General features: G+C 32.9%; 1 protein-coding gene across 4 annotated transcripts in view; it reads right to left on the bottom strand.

Moving 5' to 3' along the window:
- LOC110030278 (small glutamine-rich tetratricopeptide repeat-containing protein) overlaps positions 1-17197 on the bottom strand; it is a 41201-nt gene that overhangs the window by 11057 nt on the left and 12947 nt on the right. For all 4 annotated transcript variants that reach the window (XM_020732913.1, XM_020732914.1, XM_020732915.1 and 1 more), the window contains exons 3-10: positions 10827-10860; positions 8791-8927; positions 7975-8041; positions 7594-7693; positions 2428-2591; positions 1650-1696; positions 1462-1509; positions 1074-1280 (exon numbers count right to left, since the gene is read on the bottom strand). In XM_020732913.1, coding sequence (XP_020588572.1) covers positions 1074-1280; positions 1462-1509; positions 1650-1696; positions 2428-2591; positions 7594-7693; positions 7975-8041; positions 8791-8927; positions 10827-10860 — 804 coding nt within the window. The remainder of the gene's footprint in view (positions 1-1073; positions 1281-1461; positions 1510-1649; positions 1697-2427; positions 2592-7593; positions 7694-7974; positions 8042-8790; positions 8928-10826; positions 10861-17197) is intronic.

The following is a 17197-nucleotide window of genomic DNA, read 5'->3' as shown; positions in this document are numbered from 1 at the left end:
CATTTCTAGTGCGACTTTACCTGAATACCAAAGTTTAAAACCTAAGCTATCAATCTCTTTAGTCTTTTTTCCAACCCATTTAGTTTCTTGAACATATGAGATATTTATCTTTCTATGAATCATAATATCAACTAATTTCATTAATTTACTTGTGAGAGTAACCATATTCCAAGATCATATCCTAATATTAGTTTCACGGAAAAACAACTTTATCTGTATCCATCTGTAATGTGAGAACCCTTATTTGACACTACACACATGCGCCGGTGTAGCGTCCCTTGCACACTTTTCATTGTATTCAAGTCACGCAGTGTGTCGCTTCTAAGAGACGCCTTAACATTTACAAAATAATCAAAAGGATTCATGTCATGTTTTTTTCAACAAATTTTGTCATATCTAACACTAACCCAATTCAATTTATTGAGAAGATTTGAATTTGACTCAAAATTTAAGCGAGTTTCAATTTTTTAATTTCAAATAAAATTGCCACTTATACATAAAACATATGCATGGATGAGGTTTCACCATTTTTGAAACTGCCTGAACAACTACTTTCATGGCAATTCAAACAATTTTTCCAAACAACCTAGAGTTGGGAGAGTTGGGCCTGCATTAAATCACCAACTAATGCAAGTTTACATAAAAGTACGATAGAACCACAATAAAGGTAGGAAACATGTGCCACATTAAAGTATATATATCCAACTATCCATTTTTTTTACTGTTAGCACGCCAAGCTAAAAGTTCTATTTGAACAGATCAACATATCATATGATGTAATGCCGCCTAAAAATAAAAGTGGTTGAGTAACGGAACATTCCAAATTAATTTGGTAAGAAAAATCCTTTCAACCACTTATTGAAGTGGTAGAATCATAGCTCTACATGTACAATAGAGAAGTCTAAATTTCTAACTAGAAAATCATAACTGATAAACTAGAGAAACAGTTGATTTAAGGAATGTTTCTGGAACATCATGTGAAGAGAAAATCAAGCATAACAATCATAAAAGCATCAAAATACCATCCCGCAAGCATGAACAAATTGTACACTAAAACTGAAATCCGCTTTTACCTCAGGCTCATTAAGATCCACGTTGTTGCCCGTTTGGGCATGATTCCCCTGAGTAGCAGCAGAGACCACATTCCTGACTACGTTAACAAGTTCTGGAGGAATAGCAGAGCTGTCAAAGGTAATTGGAAAGGACGCAAAAGAGCTGCTACTACTGGTAGAATCTCCCATTTTGGCATTTGAATCTTGCCGGTGTCTTGACTCAGTGTTCTAAGAAAATTAAAATGAAACAAACCACAGTAAAACAAAGATGATCAGAAAAGAACTGCAAGCATGAATATTCATGATTGGGCAAACAAAATAAACCATCAGCTGCAAATCTGAATTACATGCTATTAATAAGATGAAATGATGACACCTAATTGAAAAAAAATATAAATATTATAATTACCTGTTCAGTGTCAAATGTTGAGCTTTCAACCAGTTTCTGTTGGGCTGCCTGCAATTTTGACTTAAAAATAAATTACATTGAGAGGCAACCACAATATTGGAATGAGCAGCAAGCAGTAGAATGCAACTAATCAAAGGGAATAGCAGAAGAAAATATACATTCTTAAATTGTTTTCAATTCCACCGTACCCTGATGTTTTCTTTGATAGACTCATTATTCGGGTCCAACTGAAAAGCTGCAAAAATGTAAAACAAGTTAGGGTCACAAAGTCATTCTGTGAAGTGCCAAATATAAAGCAGTCACATCAGTCTGTCCAACTAATCCTAAGAAGATGGCAGCATATATGATGAAAAACAACACAAAGCAATAAAATGTAAAAACTCTATTACAATATAAATTATCACATTCTCACATCTAATGCGGCAACAAATTGCTTTTCAATGTTAAACTCAGATAATATCATCTGATGTCAATTCTAGTTTACATTATCTTTGCAAATCGATTATAAACATCATATTAAAAAATGCTTGCATCTTGATCATTACATAATAACATGACACCACAGATCATTACAATGTAATCATATCTTTCTAAACCATTTCAAACTATTCTCTTTGATCTTCAACCCGATTGAGTACCTAAATTTTCTAAATGCTGAGTTCTTGAACAGGACACGCCCATATATAAACTCTTTATTTGATCATTTTTCACTAGCCGGCAATCCTTGTATTATAAGGATGGTAGAACAGAGTAGCAAATTCCACAACCGAAAGCAAAACATTACAGACGAAATAGTTTACAAAAAGGGTACCAAACTAATTGTTAGTTCATATAATAACGTAAATAAAATAAAAATGTGATCTCCAATGATCCCTAAATTAATTTCAGGTGAAATAGATAACTAAAGCAAAGTACTTCATGCTGTATTAAGCTTCCATGAGCATCCTATAAAAAAAATAAAGATACCTCTTAAGAAGCCCTTCTCTAATGCTTCAGCATAATTTCCTCGATTATAATAAGCCAGACCAAGGCGACTGTATGCCTTGCTGTAAGTTGGGTCAATTTCAATGGACTTCAAGCAATCTTCAATAGCTTCAATATATTTCTCCATCTGAGTGTAAGCAGCAGCCCTGAATGGTTAGGCTTTAGCATCCAGCCATCCAATTGTAAATTTCAAAGCAAGTGAAAAGCTAGTGATATAAGCAGCAAAGAATGAACTTTATGAGATGTTTAAGGAAACACAAATTTCTACAAAAAAAAAAGAAATAAATAACTTCAATGTATGAGTCAAACATAGCAACCCAGCATATTCCAGTGAGCTAGGCTCCCACTAGAAACAACATACTGAATAATCCAATTCAAAAAAATTTCCCCTTTTTATTGCTTTCATTGTTATATGTTATCTCTAAAAGTGGAGACTAACCTCAAAAAGATTGTCCAAGGAAATAATGGAAATCAAGCGCCAAAACAGGGTTCAGTTCTATGAGCAATAACATGATTTTGACATTGAGTAGTTATCTGTATCATAGTCACAGTTAAGGACACGGAAAACAGTGCACAAGGGAAAAAAAAAAGATGACAAAAAAAAGCAACAAAAAGAGAGAGAAGAGGCAAAGTTGAGTGTGTGAAAAAGAGGGCGCCTAAACCTACAGATATTAGCACATTTATCTGCGCTGAGCCTTTCAAATAATTAGATTACTGCCAATATGACGTGAAAGGTATCAAATAGCTTACAAGTTGATATGTAGGATATGAGCGTACGAGATAACTCCAAATTTATACACATCTTAATAATTTAAAATTATCACCAATCAACAACAACAACAACAACAAGACTTTATCCCACCAAGTGGGGTTGGCTACATGAATTCTTTTTCTCCATTGCGTCCTTTTGAGTGTCATATTTTCATTTACTTCTAATAAATTAAGATCATTTTTTATACAATATGCCCAAGTGTTTCTAGGTTTACCATTATCTTTCTTAACATAAGTCGAATCTAAAACATCTATTCTCCTAACTGAATCATCAGATGGTCGACGTTTAATGTGACCAAACTATCTAAGACGACTCTATCTAATTTTGTTTGCCATTGGAGCTACACCAACCCTATCATGGATATAATCATTTCACAATTCGTCTCCAAGTATAAAGCCACTCATCCACCTAAGCATTCTCATCTCCGCAACACTTAACTTAGTATAATGCTTTTCTTTTAAAGACCAACATTCAACGCCATAGAGCATTGCAAGTCTCACCACCATCTAATAAAATTTTACTTTCAGTCTAAACGGTACTTTTCTGTCACACAATAGGCCTGAAGCATTCCTCCACTTCAACCAACAAACTTGAATTCTACAAATAACATCCCCATCTATATCACTATCACTTTAAACAATAGACCCAAGATATGTAAAGCATTCACACCTTTTAATAATTTGATCAACCATATAGTTACAACTCTGTCACTAGAGCTACTACTACTAAAATTGCATTCCATGTATTTAGTTTTCTATTGATTATCACCAATCAATAGAAAAAAAATTTTGTGCAATCTTGATCAACATAAAAAGAGTACAAAATTGGGCACATACTTCAGTTGGAAAAGCAATGTAGTCTAGGAAGAAACAAGTCCATCTTTACAAAGTATTCCTATCAGACAAATAAACTAGGCAAATAATGAGAGCTGGAAAAAGAAACCTCAAAAAAGAAAAGAAATTTAAGCAGTTAAGTTATTGCAAAAGGACTTGCAATTACGATTGAAATGATTAAGAAAAGATCAAGTAAACAACGAGAGCTGAATAATCAAGCACCATTAAATAGTGATGACCCTGTCCCAAACAAAGATTTAGAATAGTGCTTAATAGCCAAAACGAGAAGCATCAGAAGCCACTGACGCGCCCCAAAAAACCTTCAATGTTTAAGACAGCTCATAGATAACTCACAAACCTATCGAACTTGCAATCTAAAGTTTTCTGCCAAAAATGTTAAGCACTAGTGCTGGCTCAAACATCCACTAGGCATCAGACCAGGCGAGTCTGTTGCAAGCCATCCTCATCTCCGGCATAAGCGAACCCTCGCATCCATCACAATGCCTCATGTGGCCTTTACATAGCACATGTCTCCTTATTGCAACGTCAGTGTGCACTCCCACATGCAAGTATGTTGTTCAGCAAGAGTGTTCCATGATTGCATTGTTTTCATCAAGCGCTCCTAGGTTTTTCATCTCATGCATGTATGTGGTTCACGTCTCTAAAGTTGTGGATTATGGCTCACCTTCCCTTCTCTCCCACCGCATTTTGGAGGCTCAATGTGGGTTGTCACTGATGCTAAAGTCATAAGGTGTCGGCATCTCATTTGCTCTTGGTACCTCTGGCACCGACGACGGCACTCATTTTAATGTTACCTTCAGTTTTTTCATAGGATGTGGAATGTGTTTTTCTCTCACATTCATTATTGTGCTTGTCTCTTATGTTGGTCCTATGGGGGGATCTTTTGTCATTCCAATTTCTTTAGTTCCTAATCATGCATTGGAGTCTCATCAGATCCCAACTCCCGCATCGACTACTTCCATGATTTTGGTTGACCACCTAGTGAAGTTGCCGCCTCCATCATAGGCGGCCACTGACTTTTTTAAAATATATCCTCTTTTATTCTATCCGGAGATTTATGAACCTTCTGCCACACAGCTCCTACAAGCATTTATTAATTTTGTTCGTGTTTGCTAGTTTTCAACCCTCTCCATCCAATAACTTTTTTTTTTCAAAATGCTTCAACAACACTCCAACAAAATAGCTTTCACCTTAGCAACTCCGCTCTCCTCTTCATTGATAAGGAGATTTATGTACTTGATAAGCAACTCACCCTCTCAATTATCAGCAAATATTCTATGGGTCATCTCAACAAGGAAATAAGTTGTGGATTTATGTCTAATTTACATATAATGGGTCCTTTGAGCTCCATCATCATGATACCTTCCTTTAAAGTGCATTACACATAACTTCTCTCAGAATCTCATATTATATCAATAGCTTCCCAATGAGAATCTAAAATGGTCCCCCATTTTAATAGCTCTATGAAAGCACATGATAATCCTATTTGGATTTCACTTTCGTTTCCTTATATGTGTTACTTAAACTAGTCGTGGCTCCTATTTTTGGAAAACCTTCGCACCCAAATATCATGATAGCCAGTCTTTCTAGGTCTTATGTGGCTTAAATATTGATGGAATTAGACGTTAGATCTCATTTTAATAAGATATGGATTGGGTCCCCATCCTTTGGGTATTGACAAAATGTAAAATGTAAAAACATCCCATCATACTGCTAGTGCATATTTATTAGTGTAACTTCTCATACTACTTCAAGGCTCATTTTGAGTTGTAGAATTCTAAATATCAGATGCATGACCGTCCACCAAAAACGCATATTCAACCTGCTAACCAGTTGGGAGAAGATCCTCATTCATTAGTTCAGGTATGTTCCCAAAACGTGAATCCATTTTCAAACAAATAGTGGCTAATATGCTTGCACCTACTAAGCCCTTGGTATTGGCCATTTTGTCAACTGATATTATCGCTGAAAATAAGCCTTGAGATATTGATACACCTCAGCTTCATCATACTTATGAACACGATGACATTAATATATCTCGACAACCATCTGATTCAAATTAGAGCATCAAAAATGTTGCTTTTACGGTGGATAGAAGATTTCATATTCATAGTATCATGGAAGACAAAAATTAGAAGAAACATTATCAGCGCTCATCTAAATTTGCCAGAGCTAAAGCTAGATAATCCAAAGGGGCCATTTTATGATTTTTATGATCCATTAGATATTTCATCCTTGGTTCTCTGTATATATATATATATATTGTCCCTTTTCCCTTTTCTCTAGCAATTCTTGGTAAATAACCTTGTTGTACTGATTTCATCGCCTATTTAAAATATTTTGCTTTTGAAAAAAAATGCATCACATTAAGTAGAGATAAAAAAATATGTATGTTCCAGCAAGTTGAAAACCTAGTACTCTCATACATGCAAATTTCATTGCATCTCAAAAGAGGTGCATTATAATAAACACCAACAGGAGCCCAGAAAATCTTCTTAAGCCTCCAATGAAAGCTGGTAATCAGTACAAATTTTGAGGTACTAGCGCTTTATAAAAAAAAAAAACCCTTCTATTCCATCACCACAATTGTACCAAAGCGCCAAGTTTTCATGGATCTCATGAGGTTGTATTATCATTATATCAGTAATTGTCTATAGAATACACATAGAAACCATGCCTGAGCGGTAATGCCAATTGTATCAACTTATTACACTACTTGTCTCAAAAATTCAAAATCAGCACAGATGTCACCATCCTTTATTATCTATTAAGTTATATTAAGACATTCTCCTTATGATGAGAGAATTACAGGGAGACTGAGGAGACTTCATCTGGCACACGGAAGAAAGATGAAGGTAGCAAAAGAAAGAAAACTGAAAGCAACAAGCAAACAAAATATGGCATCTACTGAGTTCCATCAAAATATTCTCTAAATGTTAGTATACTAAGAATAACAAGGCTAATAACAATTTGATGACTAAAGGGGCGGCTATAACTTCTTGTAAAAATAGTTGTCGAATTGTTGTTATAAAATAGATTTTTTGCAAATAACCCTTGGAGCTAATATTAGAAATTTGTTTTTTTTTTAAAGAAGTCAGGCAACAATTTTGATAACTACCACACTCTAGTAGAATTTGTTTGGTTGTAACAAGCTACTTCTCACCACAGGAATTTCTATAAATAGTAGGAACAGTGTAGCCAAACAGAGGTGTTATAATGGTCTTAAAACAAAGCAACAACCAAAAAACACTACCACAAATAGACCCCAAGTCTTCTAGTAAGTAACCAGAATATGACAGCAAAAGAAAACCGAAAAAGAAACAAGCAAAGAATAAGAATATCAGATTGACAAGGTGAGTAAAACAGAGAAGATGGATGAATTTCCATTATACCATTTCTCATCATGCCAAATAAAAGCAAATAGTGTAAATGGCACAAGCACAAAAATCAGTGCATGTTTCTACGCCTAAAATGCTTATGTTGAACTGTCAATTGCTTTCAGTATGCTTGAATATGTCACACCTGTTACAGTAGTAAACAGCATTTTTCTCATGGAGGGCTATGGCAAAGGTATATAGTTCAACAGCATCAGAGTACAACTTCAACTTCATAGAAAGATTACCTAATAATACAATCAAAATAGCATATTGCAGTAAATAGCAGAACAAGTCAACAACTGAATAAAAAGGCTACAAAAAAGACATGAAAGGTAAATCATTTCAAAAAAAAAACTCTGTAAATAATCCAAACATGAAGTAGAACATTGTTAAAATCATTGGCAAGTAATATTGAAGTGAACATTCTATAAACATACCAAACATCCCAGAGCGTAGTTGTCAGCCTCAATCCAAGACAACAGAGAGAAACGATGAAACAGATAAAAAGGAATCAGTTGTTGCATACCTTTAGCTTTGAAGGTTTCAGCAAGGCTGATAAGATTCATTATTTCTCCTTCAGAATTTTCAATCTCCTAATAATATGAAATACCTCATGTTTAATAAATACAAGTTAAATATATCAAAATTTCAATATTATAGAGGCACAAAGGTAAAACTCCTAAGTTGAAAATTATAAAAAAGGCAAAGCAATCGGGCTCATAAATATAATGTTAGAAATCTACAGAAAGTCTGAGAAAAACGCTCAAACTCTAACTAGAGCATGAAGTGGCTCTTCTGGTGAGTCAGACGTTGCAGTATTAATCAATGGCCAATAGTCAAAGGTATAATCCAATGGGATATGCATTTAATCTAGCTAAACTTCCATTATAGAAAAGGACGCTAACAACAACAAAAGGAGCGTATCATGCATCTTCATACACAATCTTTAAAGTAAATCACCTTAAAAAACAGTGTCAATTTTTCCTCAACCGCTTGTCATTGGAAGATATGCTGTTACATATACCACGCAACAACTAATATTAAATCACCAAATAATAATGTTCATTGATAAGAATGCCTTAATCAAACCCTACATGGCCTAAAAAATTTGACGGCAGACAAAATTTTGGTGATGTCAGCAAAATGTCAGAAGCTTATTGCGATCACAATTATCTTATACTAAAAAAGAAAAATAAGCATAAAGCACCTACTAAAATAGGGTCTGGGAAGTAATTATTGCATGCAACCTTACACTTGCATTTACAGTGAGGTTGCCTTCATATAATATCATAATTATATTGTTTAACCAAAAAAGGAAAGGAAAATAAGAGCGAAGTCGTACTTTTATTGTATCATGAAAAAGCTGTGTTGCTTTTGCTACCCTCAGAGGGTCCTCGATTTCTCCAGATGTTGAAAAAAAATTAATTTTGTCAAGTGCAGCGTAAAACTTCACAAACAGCTCATCTCTTAAATCTCCTCCTAAAAAATAAGCATGGTACTATCAATACATTATCAGTGTTTCTTACATAATCTCCTTCATCAATGGTCAAGTCAAGCCAATAGAAGTGAAGAACATAAGAGTCTTTATCATGCATTATTTTCCGGGCAAGCTGAAGAAATAAATCTATTAGGATAATCATTCTCCTAATTAAGTATATTAAATGAAGGGCTAAAAACAGAGTAGCACAGACAACATTCAACAAAATGAAGCAGTATAACACTAACAAAGGCCAAAGAAATGCAATGCAACTTCTTTCTATTAGCACCCTACAAGAACAAGTATAGAAATCGCCAGGAAGAGATAATGGCTCTGGCATATCCAGATGGCAAGAGAAAAATAAATAAATAAAAATATATTATATTTTTTAAAATTTTAATATTTTAAATATTGATGTGCTAGTATCATCCTCTTGTCAGCTACATTCAAGTAAGCCAAAGCATCATTTGATCACCTTTGGCCAGATGAAACAAATAAAAAATTGTCATGGCCTCCTCACTAATGCCATAGTTTGAGGGCCAAATGTGCCCAAACGAAATCTTTATTATTTGTTAATTAGCAGAGAAACACAAACCTTTTTATAAGTTTTCTTCTCACACCTGGCTCTAACTCAAAATATTTGAGTTTAGCTTGAGCAAGACTTGCTCGAAATCGAAGTACAATTCAAGTCTATATGAAGACATTTTTAGCAAACTTGAATTAATATGAGCCAATTAAAAGTCTAAAATTTTCAAAATAGGCAGCAAATGTTGATTGCAAAACTCAAAACTTGAGACATTTTAAAATTAAATAAAAACCTTAAACTAAATTAAGACAATAAACTACTCCAACCAATGTTTTAGACAAGAAATAGACTCAAGCACCATTTTAGAATCCAACTCATAACACAACTCAACATTTTAAGTCAATTTTGAATTGACTCAAAACTTCAGTTAAGTACAAGTTTCAAGGAAAATTATCAGCCTAATCACTAAAAAGTGCACCGCGTAATGAATTTATTTCTTTATACATCTTCATCATTTTCTTTTTCACCACCTCTTTTCAGAGAACAAAGTAACCCCTTTCAGTCCCACTTTTCACATCTTGCAGATCAATTTTTTGCATGCTCCTCTGTCTCCACTCCTTTATTGCAGAGGGAAAAAAATGAGCATTTGCAGTGTACTTCTCAAATATTGATTTCAACTTCTTGCACCTTTTCTTCTTCATTTCTTGAGTCATATATCCTATAAAGTGTCCTTAATAAAATATTCCATCAGTTCATATTAATGTTATTTAATCTGTTTGATTTGCATGAAATGCATATACAATGAACTGCCTTGTTTATAACAAGCTATTTCTACCCAGAAATATGAAAATTTTTCTTTCTATTAAGAAATTTACTTCATAAAATATTTGTAGTTCAATAATAGTTTTTAAGTACCATACATTTTAAATGAGAACTGTTTACATTTGGGTAAAAATACTGCAATTGTCCACATCTTAAGTTAATGTTTGGCCAAATATTCCGCAATAATTAAAAAAAATATGTTATATTTTCAAAACTTAGTGTTCTCTGCAGAAAAGGCAAGCATGGCACCGTGCATTCACCTAAAATGACTTTGAGCTGCAGTTCCGTGACAGAATTTTCGCCTCAGCAAATATGGCTACTTTGTGCTGCTAAACAAGGATTGCAAGCAATCAGCACAAAAGTTCACTGAAGAAAACACAGAATATTTTCTTCAGTATTTGTGATGGAAAGGAAGTTAAGGATCATAATAAATTATCCAATGCCAGATTCTAGTAGTTCAGCAAGAATGAACAAAAAACAAACAATAGGCTTAAAACTAAATTAGCTTAATGTTGATGGCCAAAGTTATAATAGCTAAGAAAAAGAAATTTACCTGACAGATGTTGGGTTTCAGACTCGTTTCCACTCTGAATGTAAGAAGAAAGAGAGAGATGTTAATAAAATTAATAATTGGAACTATTAACTGGTTGTTAGAAACCCATGTAAAGAATACGTTTCAAATAATGCAAAAAAGAAATTGGTCGGTGCTTGTATAAGTAAGATGTTGATGTAATTTTTGGGCACAGAACGCTAAAGAAAATAAATTTTAAACACATCATCATACTTTATCAGATTCTGATTTCCAATAGAGCGCTGCGACATTGAGATATGATAATGCCTTGCTAATCATATCATATTTTGTCCAAGTTTAAGAAAAAAATTATCCACTAAGAGCTACAAAAGCTTTTCTGTTGTGAATTAGATCAGGTGACAAAACAAAAAATTCAATAGTTTGGTGTCAAAGTTCAGGAAATTTTAATAATAAAGAGGATATTACAAAAATCAATAATACAATGACCAAACTTAGATCCAATCGGAGGTTGAATAAATACAGCAATTTAGCGAGCAGTTCATTCATTTAAACGTTTTAAAAAGCATATCAAACTCTAGCTAAATACAGAAATTCAGGAGTTCATTCATGGAAACATCTGAATATGCACGTCAAACACTAAACGGAAACTTTATATCATGATTGGATATTTAGCTTTCAAGGGAGTGTGTGGTGAAAGATCCCCAATGCAGGATCAGATGGGTTGATGCACAGCCGCCCTACGCCTAAGAAGATCCCCAATGCAGGATCAGATGGGTTGATGCACCGCCGCCCTACGCCTAAAAAAATTGTAAATATGCTTCAAAATGCAGCTACATATGATTTCCTCCAATCATGTCCTCCAGCAAAAAAATCATACCCAGTAGAATGTCAAACAAATGTTTGTGCAAAGAAACTCCACCAGAAAATGACATGATAATACAAGATCATGTCAAAGAGAAAAAAAATATATATGTCAAAAGTAGTTTGTGAATACAACCAAATCTACCAATTTTTGTTGTGGCGAACTTCAAAAAAACATTTTGTAATAGAGAGATTCAGAAAACAATTGAATTAAAACACTCAAATGCAAATACCAATTAATAAATTGAGTTCCAATTACTAACTTCATTTTATTTCACCAGTTCAAAAGTATCGAAAGTGGGGTCAGTTAGTGTGCTTCTCAATTCTTTACATACCAAACATTAAGTGTTATAAAAAAGGTATTAAAAGCTTCTCAAAATTAAGGTTTTGAAAATTGGACCACATATTAACTAGAATAATGTACAAAGCTCATAGGTTCAATAGAGATTCAATCAGGTTAAAGTGAAATGGAATAATAAATATTTCAATTATTTAATTATCATTTATATGATATAGGATTTCTAATAATGATAAATTAGATGATAAAAAAAATAAAAAATATTTCATCACATTTACAACATTAATAATAAAATTAGTCAAATAAATTTATAAAACAGTAAACTAATTTCTAAAACTAGTTCCCCAGTTCAATTTATAGTCAGAAAACCACTAAACTAACAAGGCTTTGGTAAACAAAATCTTGATACCATCAATTTTATAATAAATAAATCGATTTATTTTCATTTGCTCTCGAAGGAAAATCAATCCTAAGGCATCAGTGCGTGAATGAATTATAGCTGCACACAAAAAGATCTATGATTTTTTTTTTAAGATTACAAGTCATCTAAATGAACTGATAGTCTCCAAAACTAGTACGAATTCAACAATCTGACGGTTCAATAATTGGTTCTTATAATGTTTTCTAACCTTCACGCAATCTGGTTTTTTATAATTTAATCAAACAAACCAAAAGGGCTAATTCATGATCCAACTAGTCTAATACTTTTTAAATCGCTTGTCAAAATACACAAGAGAATATCTTCATAATTAGATCTTCGTGATATCTAAGTTGAGAAAAAAACAATAGATTGCGAAAAATTGTCAGCTTAAGAATACTCGAGTTTAAGGGAATTGGAATGTTTGTAAGGGTTTTCTGGCAGTAAAATTTAAGGAAAGATTAGATTTGAATTAATATAGAGGTTTTGAAGATAAAATTTAAAAGCTATTTTGATAGAATTTGTACAAAAAAAATTGGCTTAAGTTGGTAATGAATGATATTTGGTTAACGTCTAGAGCTAATTATGTGCCATGAGGAGTCTTGAGAAGATTCATTAACTATGATGGTTGGTGGCTTAAGAACAGGAAACAAAAAAATACTAACATCATTAATAGAAATCTTCATCACAGTGCAAGACATTGTCATTTTATGCGGTAATGATGAATATATAGACGAAATTGGGCTTAAATTCCAATTGATATATAGTCGTAAAGGAAGATAAGAAAAAAAAATATTAAATTTGATCAACAATTAGGAAGAAAAGATGATAAGAGAAAACCAGTCTGGCATGTCTTTTTTTATGCCTAATTTTTTTTTTATTTATCACATGTTTTTGAATGAAATTGCACTTTAAAGAAAGATTATTTTCATGTTTATCTTGCAGGTATAACACTTGGAGCTGAAACGGGACGAAACGAAAGCGAATGGGAGCAAATGGGGTGCTACCGGTAGGTTGGCGCCTAGGCGCCAGTTTCTGCCCAGAAAACAGAGAATACGGCGCCTAGGTGCATGAACTGTCCAGGGGCGATTTTTGCAAGCCTCCAGGAGTTATTTGACGAATCCAGATGGTTGGAAAAGACATTTTGGCATTTCTAAGTCCTAGAATTCTCCAGGAAAGTCAAGAGATCATAGATAGGAGTAGAAAATGTAGATTTTTACTTTCCTAGATAGATTGGAGAGGGAATTGAGAGATATTTGTACAAGAATTGTATCAGCATTGCCTGGAACAACAAGAGGCTTTGTTAGAGAGATTTTCATCTTTCTTTCAGAGGGAAGAAACTAAGTATTGTGTTCTTCATTGTCTTGTATTTATTGTAATCACTTATCTAGTGGATTTTCTTTGATTTAATGAAGTTTTCTGTTGTGTGTGACACCTGCTTTGTGAAGTAGAATTCTTGTACTTTTCTTTTGCAATCAATAGGATGAATGTTTAGGATGTTAAGATGCATGATAGAATAGGTTTTTCATATCAAAGTGATGGTTTGTACTTCATGTTTCATTTACTAATCAATTTGGTCAATTGGTATATTAAAACGTGTTGTAAACCCATAAGATTCGGGAGGGCTATTACTTTAACAACTAGGAGGAACCACATTGAATTTATGAGTGAAAAAAAAGTTGTCCAAAGATTTACTGCAACGGTAGATTCGGGAGGGCTATTACTTTAACAACTAGGAGGAATCACATTGAATTTATGAGTGAAAAAAAAGCTGTCCAAAGATTTAATGCAATGGTAGGGAGATATTTATTGATGGGTGCAAATTGGTGTTTCTAGGGTGACAGACTATATTCCTAAGCAATTTGATCTAGGGCTTCGTACGTTAAAACTAAGATTAGCCAATTTGAGAGCAATTAGGATTGAGACTCTGGGGTGATAGGCTAGAAGTGTTGTTGTTATAATCTAGCATTTAAGGAATCGAAAATAGGTTAGTCGAGCTTCTTTATACACTCGACAGAAAGTAAAGAAGAGGATTGTTCCTACTTGACACTTACTACTATTCTAAGCATCCCGCTCCTACTCATTATCTAAGTCACCACTAGAGAAAGTTTTTATATCTCAAAATTTACTAAACCAATTGATTTATTTAGGTTTAACTTTAGATTTAGGTTTGTATTTAGGAAAACACCCTTCATTGACGTTCCAAACTAACACCTGATAGTAGTAGACTAGAACTTAGTCTTAGGGATTTCTTACATTGCTTCTTTGTGGGATCGAAAATTGAGACTCCATTAAATTCCTATATTACTTGAACAATGTATATACTTATGTAGAACCCCTAGTGAGTAAACTATAAATCAAATTCAAAACTTCATAATATATCAATTTTGCTCACTAGCCACCTAAAGAAACTGGGTCAAGTTTTTTGCCAAGAAACTAAATAATTGCATAACTGCGGATCAGGTTAAGTTTTTGGTGTCGTTGTCGGGGAAGCTACGGTAATAACTTTAGGAGACTTTTAGTTGAACCTGGAAGACTTAGATTTGAAAATTATAGTGTTATTATCTAATGTGTTTATTTATTATGAGTTTATTTAAAAGAAAATCCAAAATACCAAAAATATTTTTTAGTGCTTGAAGTATTGTATATCTATCATATAAGTTTAAGTATTTAGAGTTGAATGTGTAGTTCACGTAATGCAGACCTTGAACTATACGACTCAGAACTAGAAAAAATTTTTAGGAGGATTAGAAAACCCTAAGAAGAAAAGTGGCGAGCAAGTGAAATATGTATAACCTTGGGATTCGTCGGGCTGACGACAATAAAGCAAGCGCTTCATGGGAGGCAACCCATAGGTTATCTATGTTAGTGTGTTTGTGAGTTGTAATTATTTGAGGTGCGATGTGTTTGTTTTAATATGGATTTATCAGTTTGATTGATGTTGGTAAATGTTTGGATTGTTAGTGGATTAATTTGATCTTTGTGTCTCATAAGTGAGGTGATTCTTTAACTTCTCGTTGTGATTAGATTTATAATTATTTTCTCGTAGTTGTTGGAATAACGAGTACATTACGACTCAGTTCTAAACCAAACTTGAGGATTAACTGGAGATATGATGAGTTTGGACATAGAATAGGTTCATCTAAATTATGTTACTTCCTTTATCTGACCTTATTTTCTTCAATATGGTTCAATAAACTAGTTGAAGAATAACCTGAGGAAGATCCTACACTATCCTTATAACTGTTAAAGGTGCATAATTAAAGAGATAAGGTGATGTGTGAGATTGGTGCTCGCGAGCCAATATATCAGAGATAAATAAAAGCATTTAAAAGTACCCAATTGATCAGTGATGTGATTCCGTTAGAACTGAAAATAAGGAAAGGAGGTGTGATGAGATGGAGAAAGAAATGATCTCATTTATGTATTGATGTTTGTGTATGCATTACTATAGTATAGAGGACTTGGAGAACATTAAAATATATATTCCTATGTTGATGCTTGTTATGCTAGCTAGACTTTTCTTTAGTTCAATTTCATTCTGGCATGTTTAGTTTATATTTATTATCTCCTGTACACTGTTTTGTTCTAAGTATATTTGTAAATATTTTATAGACACTTGTGGTAAATTTTACTTCTGGGCTGTGATTTTTCTTTCTGCTTATATTTTATGTATTGAATGGTATACATGTTAATGATCAAGTTTGGGGGAAAAAAATTTTTTAAAAGTTAACGTTATTTGTCCTCAATAATCTGTATTTAATTTGATATTACTTTTAAAATGACTTGTGTTATGTGGTGTCATCTTTAGGTTATTATAATTTTGATTTTAAGAATGTTAGAAAAAAAAAACTTAGATGGAATCCTATGTAAAGAAAACTTTTCTAGAGTTAAGACAATCTGTCAGAAATATTATGAAAATGATTTTGCAATTTATGGTAGAAAGATATTTAGAAAGCTAAGATTCTTAAGAAAATGATTTACACTTTCAGAGAATTTAGTCTTTATTGAAACATTTTTCAAACTAAAAAGTGAGGGAGAGTTTCAAGTTTTTAACTTTAAAAAGAGGATAGTGAAATCCAAAATTATTAAGAACCTATCTAGATATAGTAATCCTCACATGAAAATAGAAAAGATTGAAAAAAAAGATTCTAAAAGAAAAAGGAAGAAAAAGGAAAAAAAGCGCAAAGAAATGAAAAGTGAGGAGAAGCTTGAGAAGAAGTCTAATCAAAAATTGATTTCAATTGAATCTTTTTAAATTAAAAGACTTACAAACAATCCTAAACTTATTCTTATTTCAAAAAGTATTAGTCAAATTGGTATAGACAGGGTGCTTAAATTATGTTTTAAGCTTTCTAAAAATCTTTAATTTGACAAGTTTTAATAACTTTTGAAGTAAATAGAAAATCAGGATTCCTAAGTTTAATATGAGATATTCTTACACCCTAGTTCTAGGTTGATTTGCTAGAATTTCTCCTAAGTTATACTATAACATTTCTGAGACAAAATTATAGTAAACTCTACCGAAACCAACTACCTCAAATCAACAAACTTAATTTTTTAAAGTTATAGTGTTACTTGATAACATGTAACATTTAAGTTTGGAGGATTTTAATATATTTTTTTAATGCTTAATTTTTTTTACATTTATCATATGCTTTTGAATGAAATTGCACTTTAAAGAAATGTTATTTTCATGTTTATTTTACAAGTATAATGCTTAGAGCGGATTGGAGTTTAAATAGGGCGAAACTGGGACAAACGGGAGCAAATGGGGGTGTTGCCAGCAGAGTGGTGCCTAGGCACCAGTTTCCT

Source organism: Phalaenopsis equestris, unplaced genomic scaffold (genome assembly GCF_001263595.1).
Source record: "Phalaenopsis equestris unplaced genomic scaffold, ASM126359v1 Scaffold000692, whole genome shotgun sequence".
Lineage (NCBI taxonomy): Eukaryota > Viridiplantae > Streptophyta > Magnoliopsida > Asparagales > Orchidaceae > Phalaenopsis > Phalaenopsis equestris.
The sequence above is the reverse complement of the archived record's forward strand: the minus strand, read 5'-3'. Positions and strand labels throughout refer to the sequence as shown.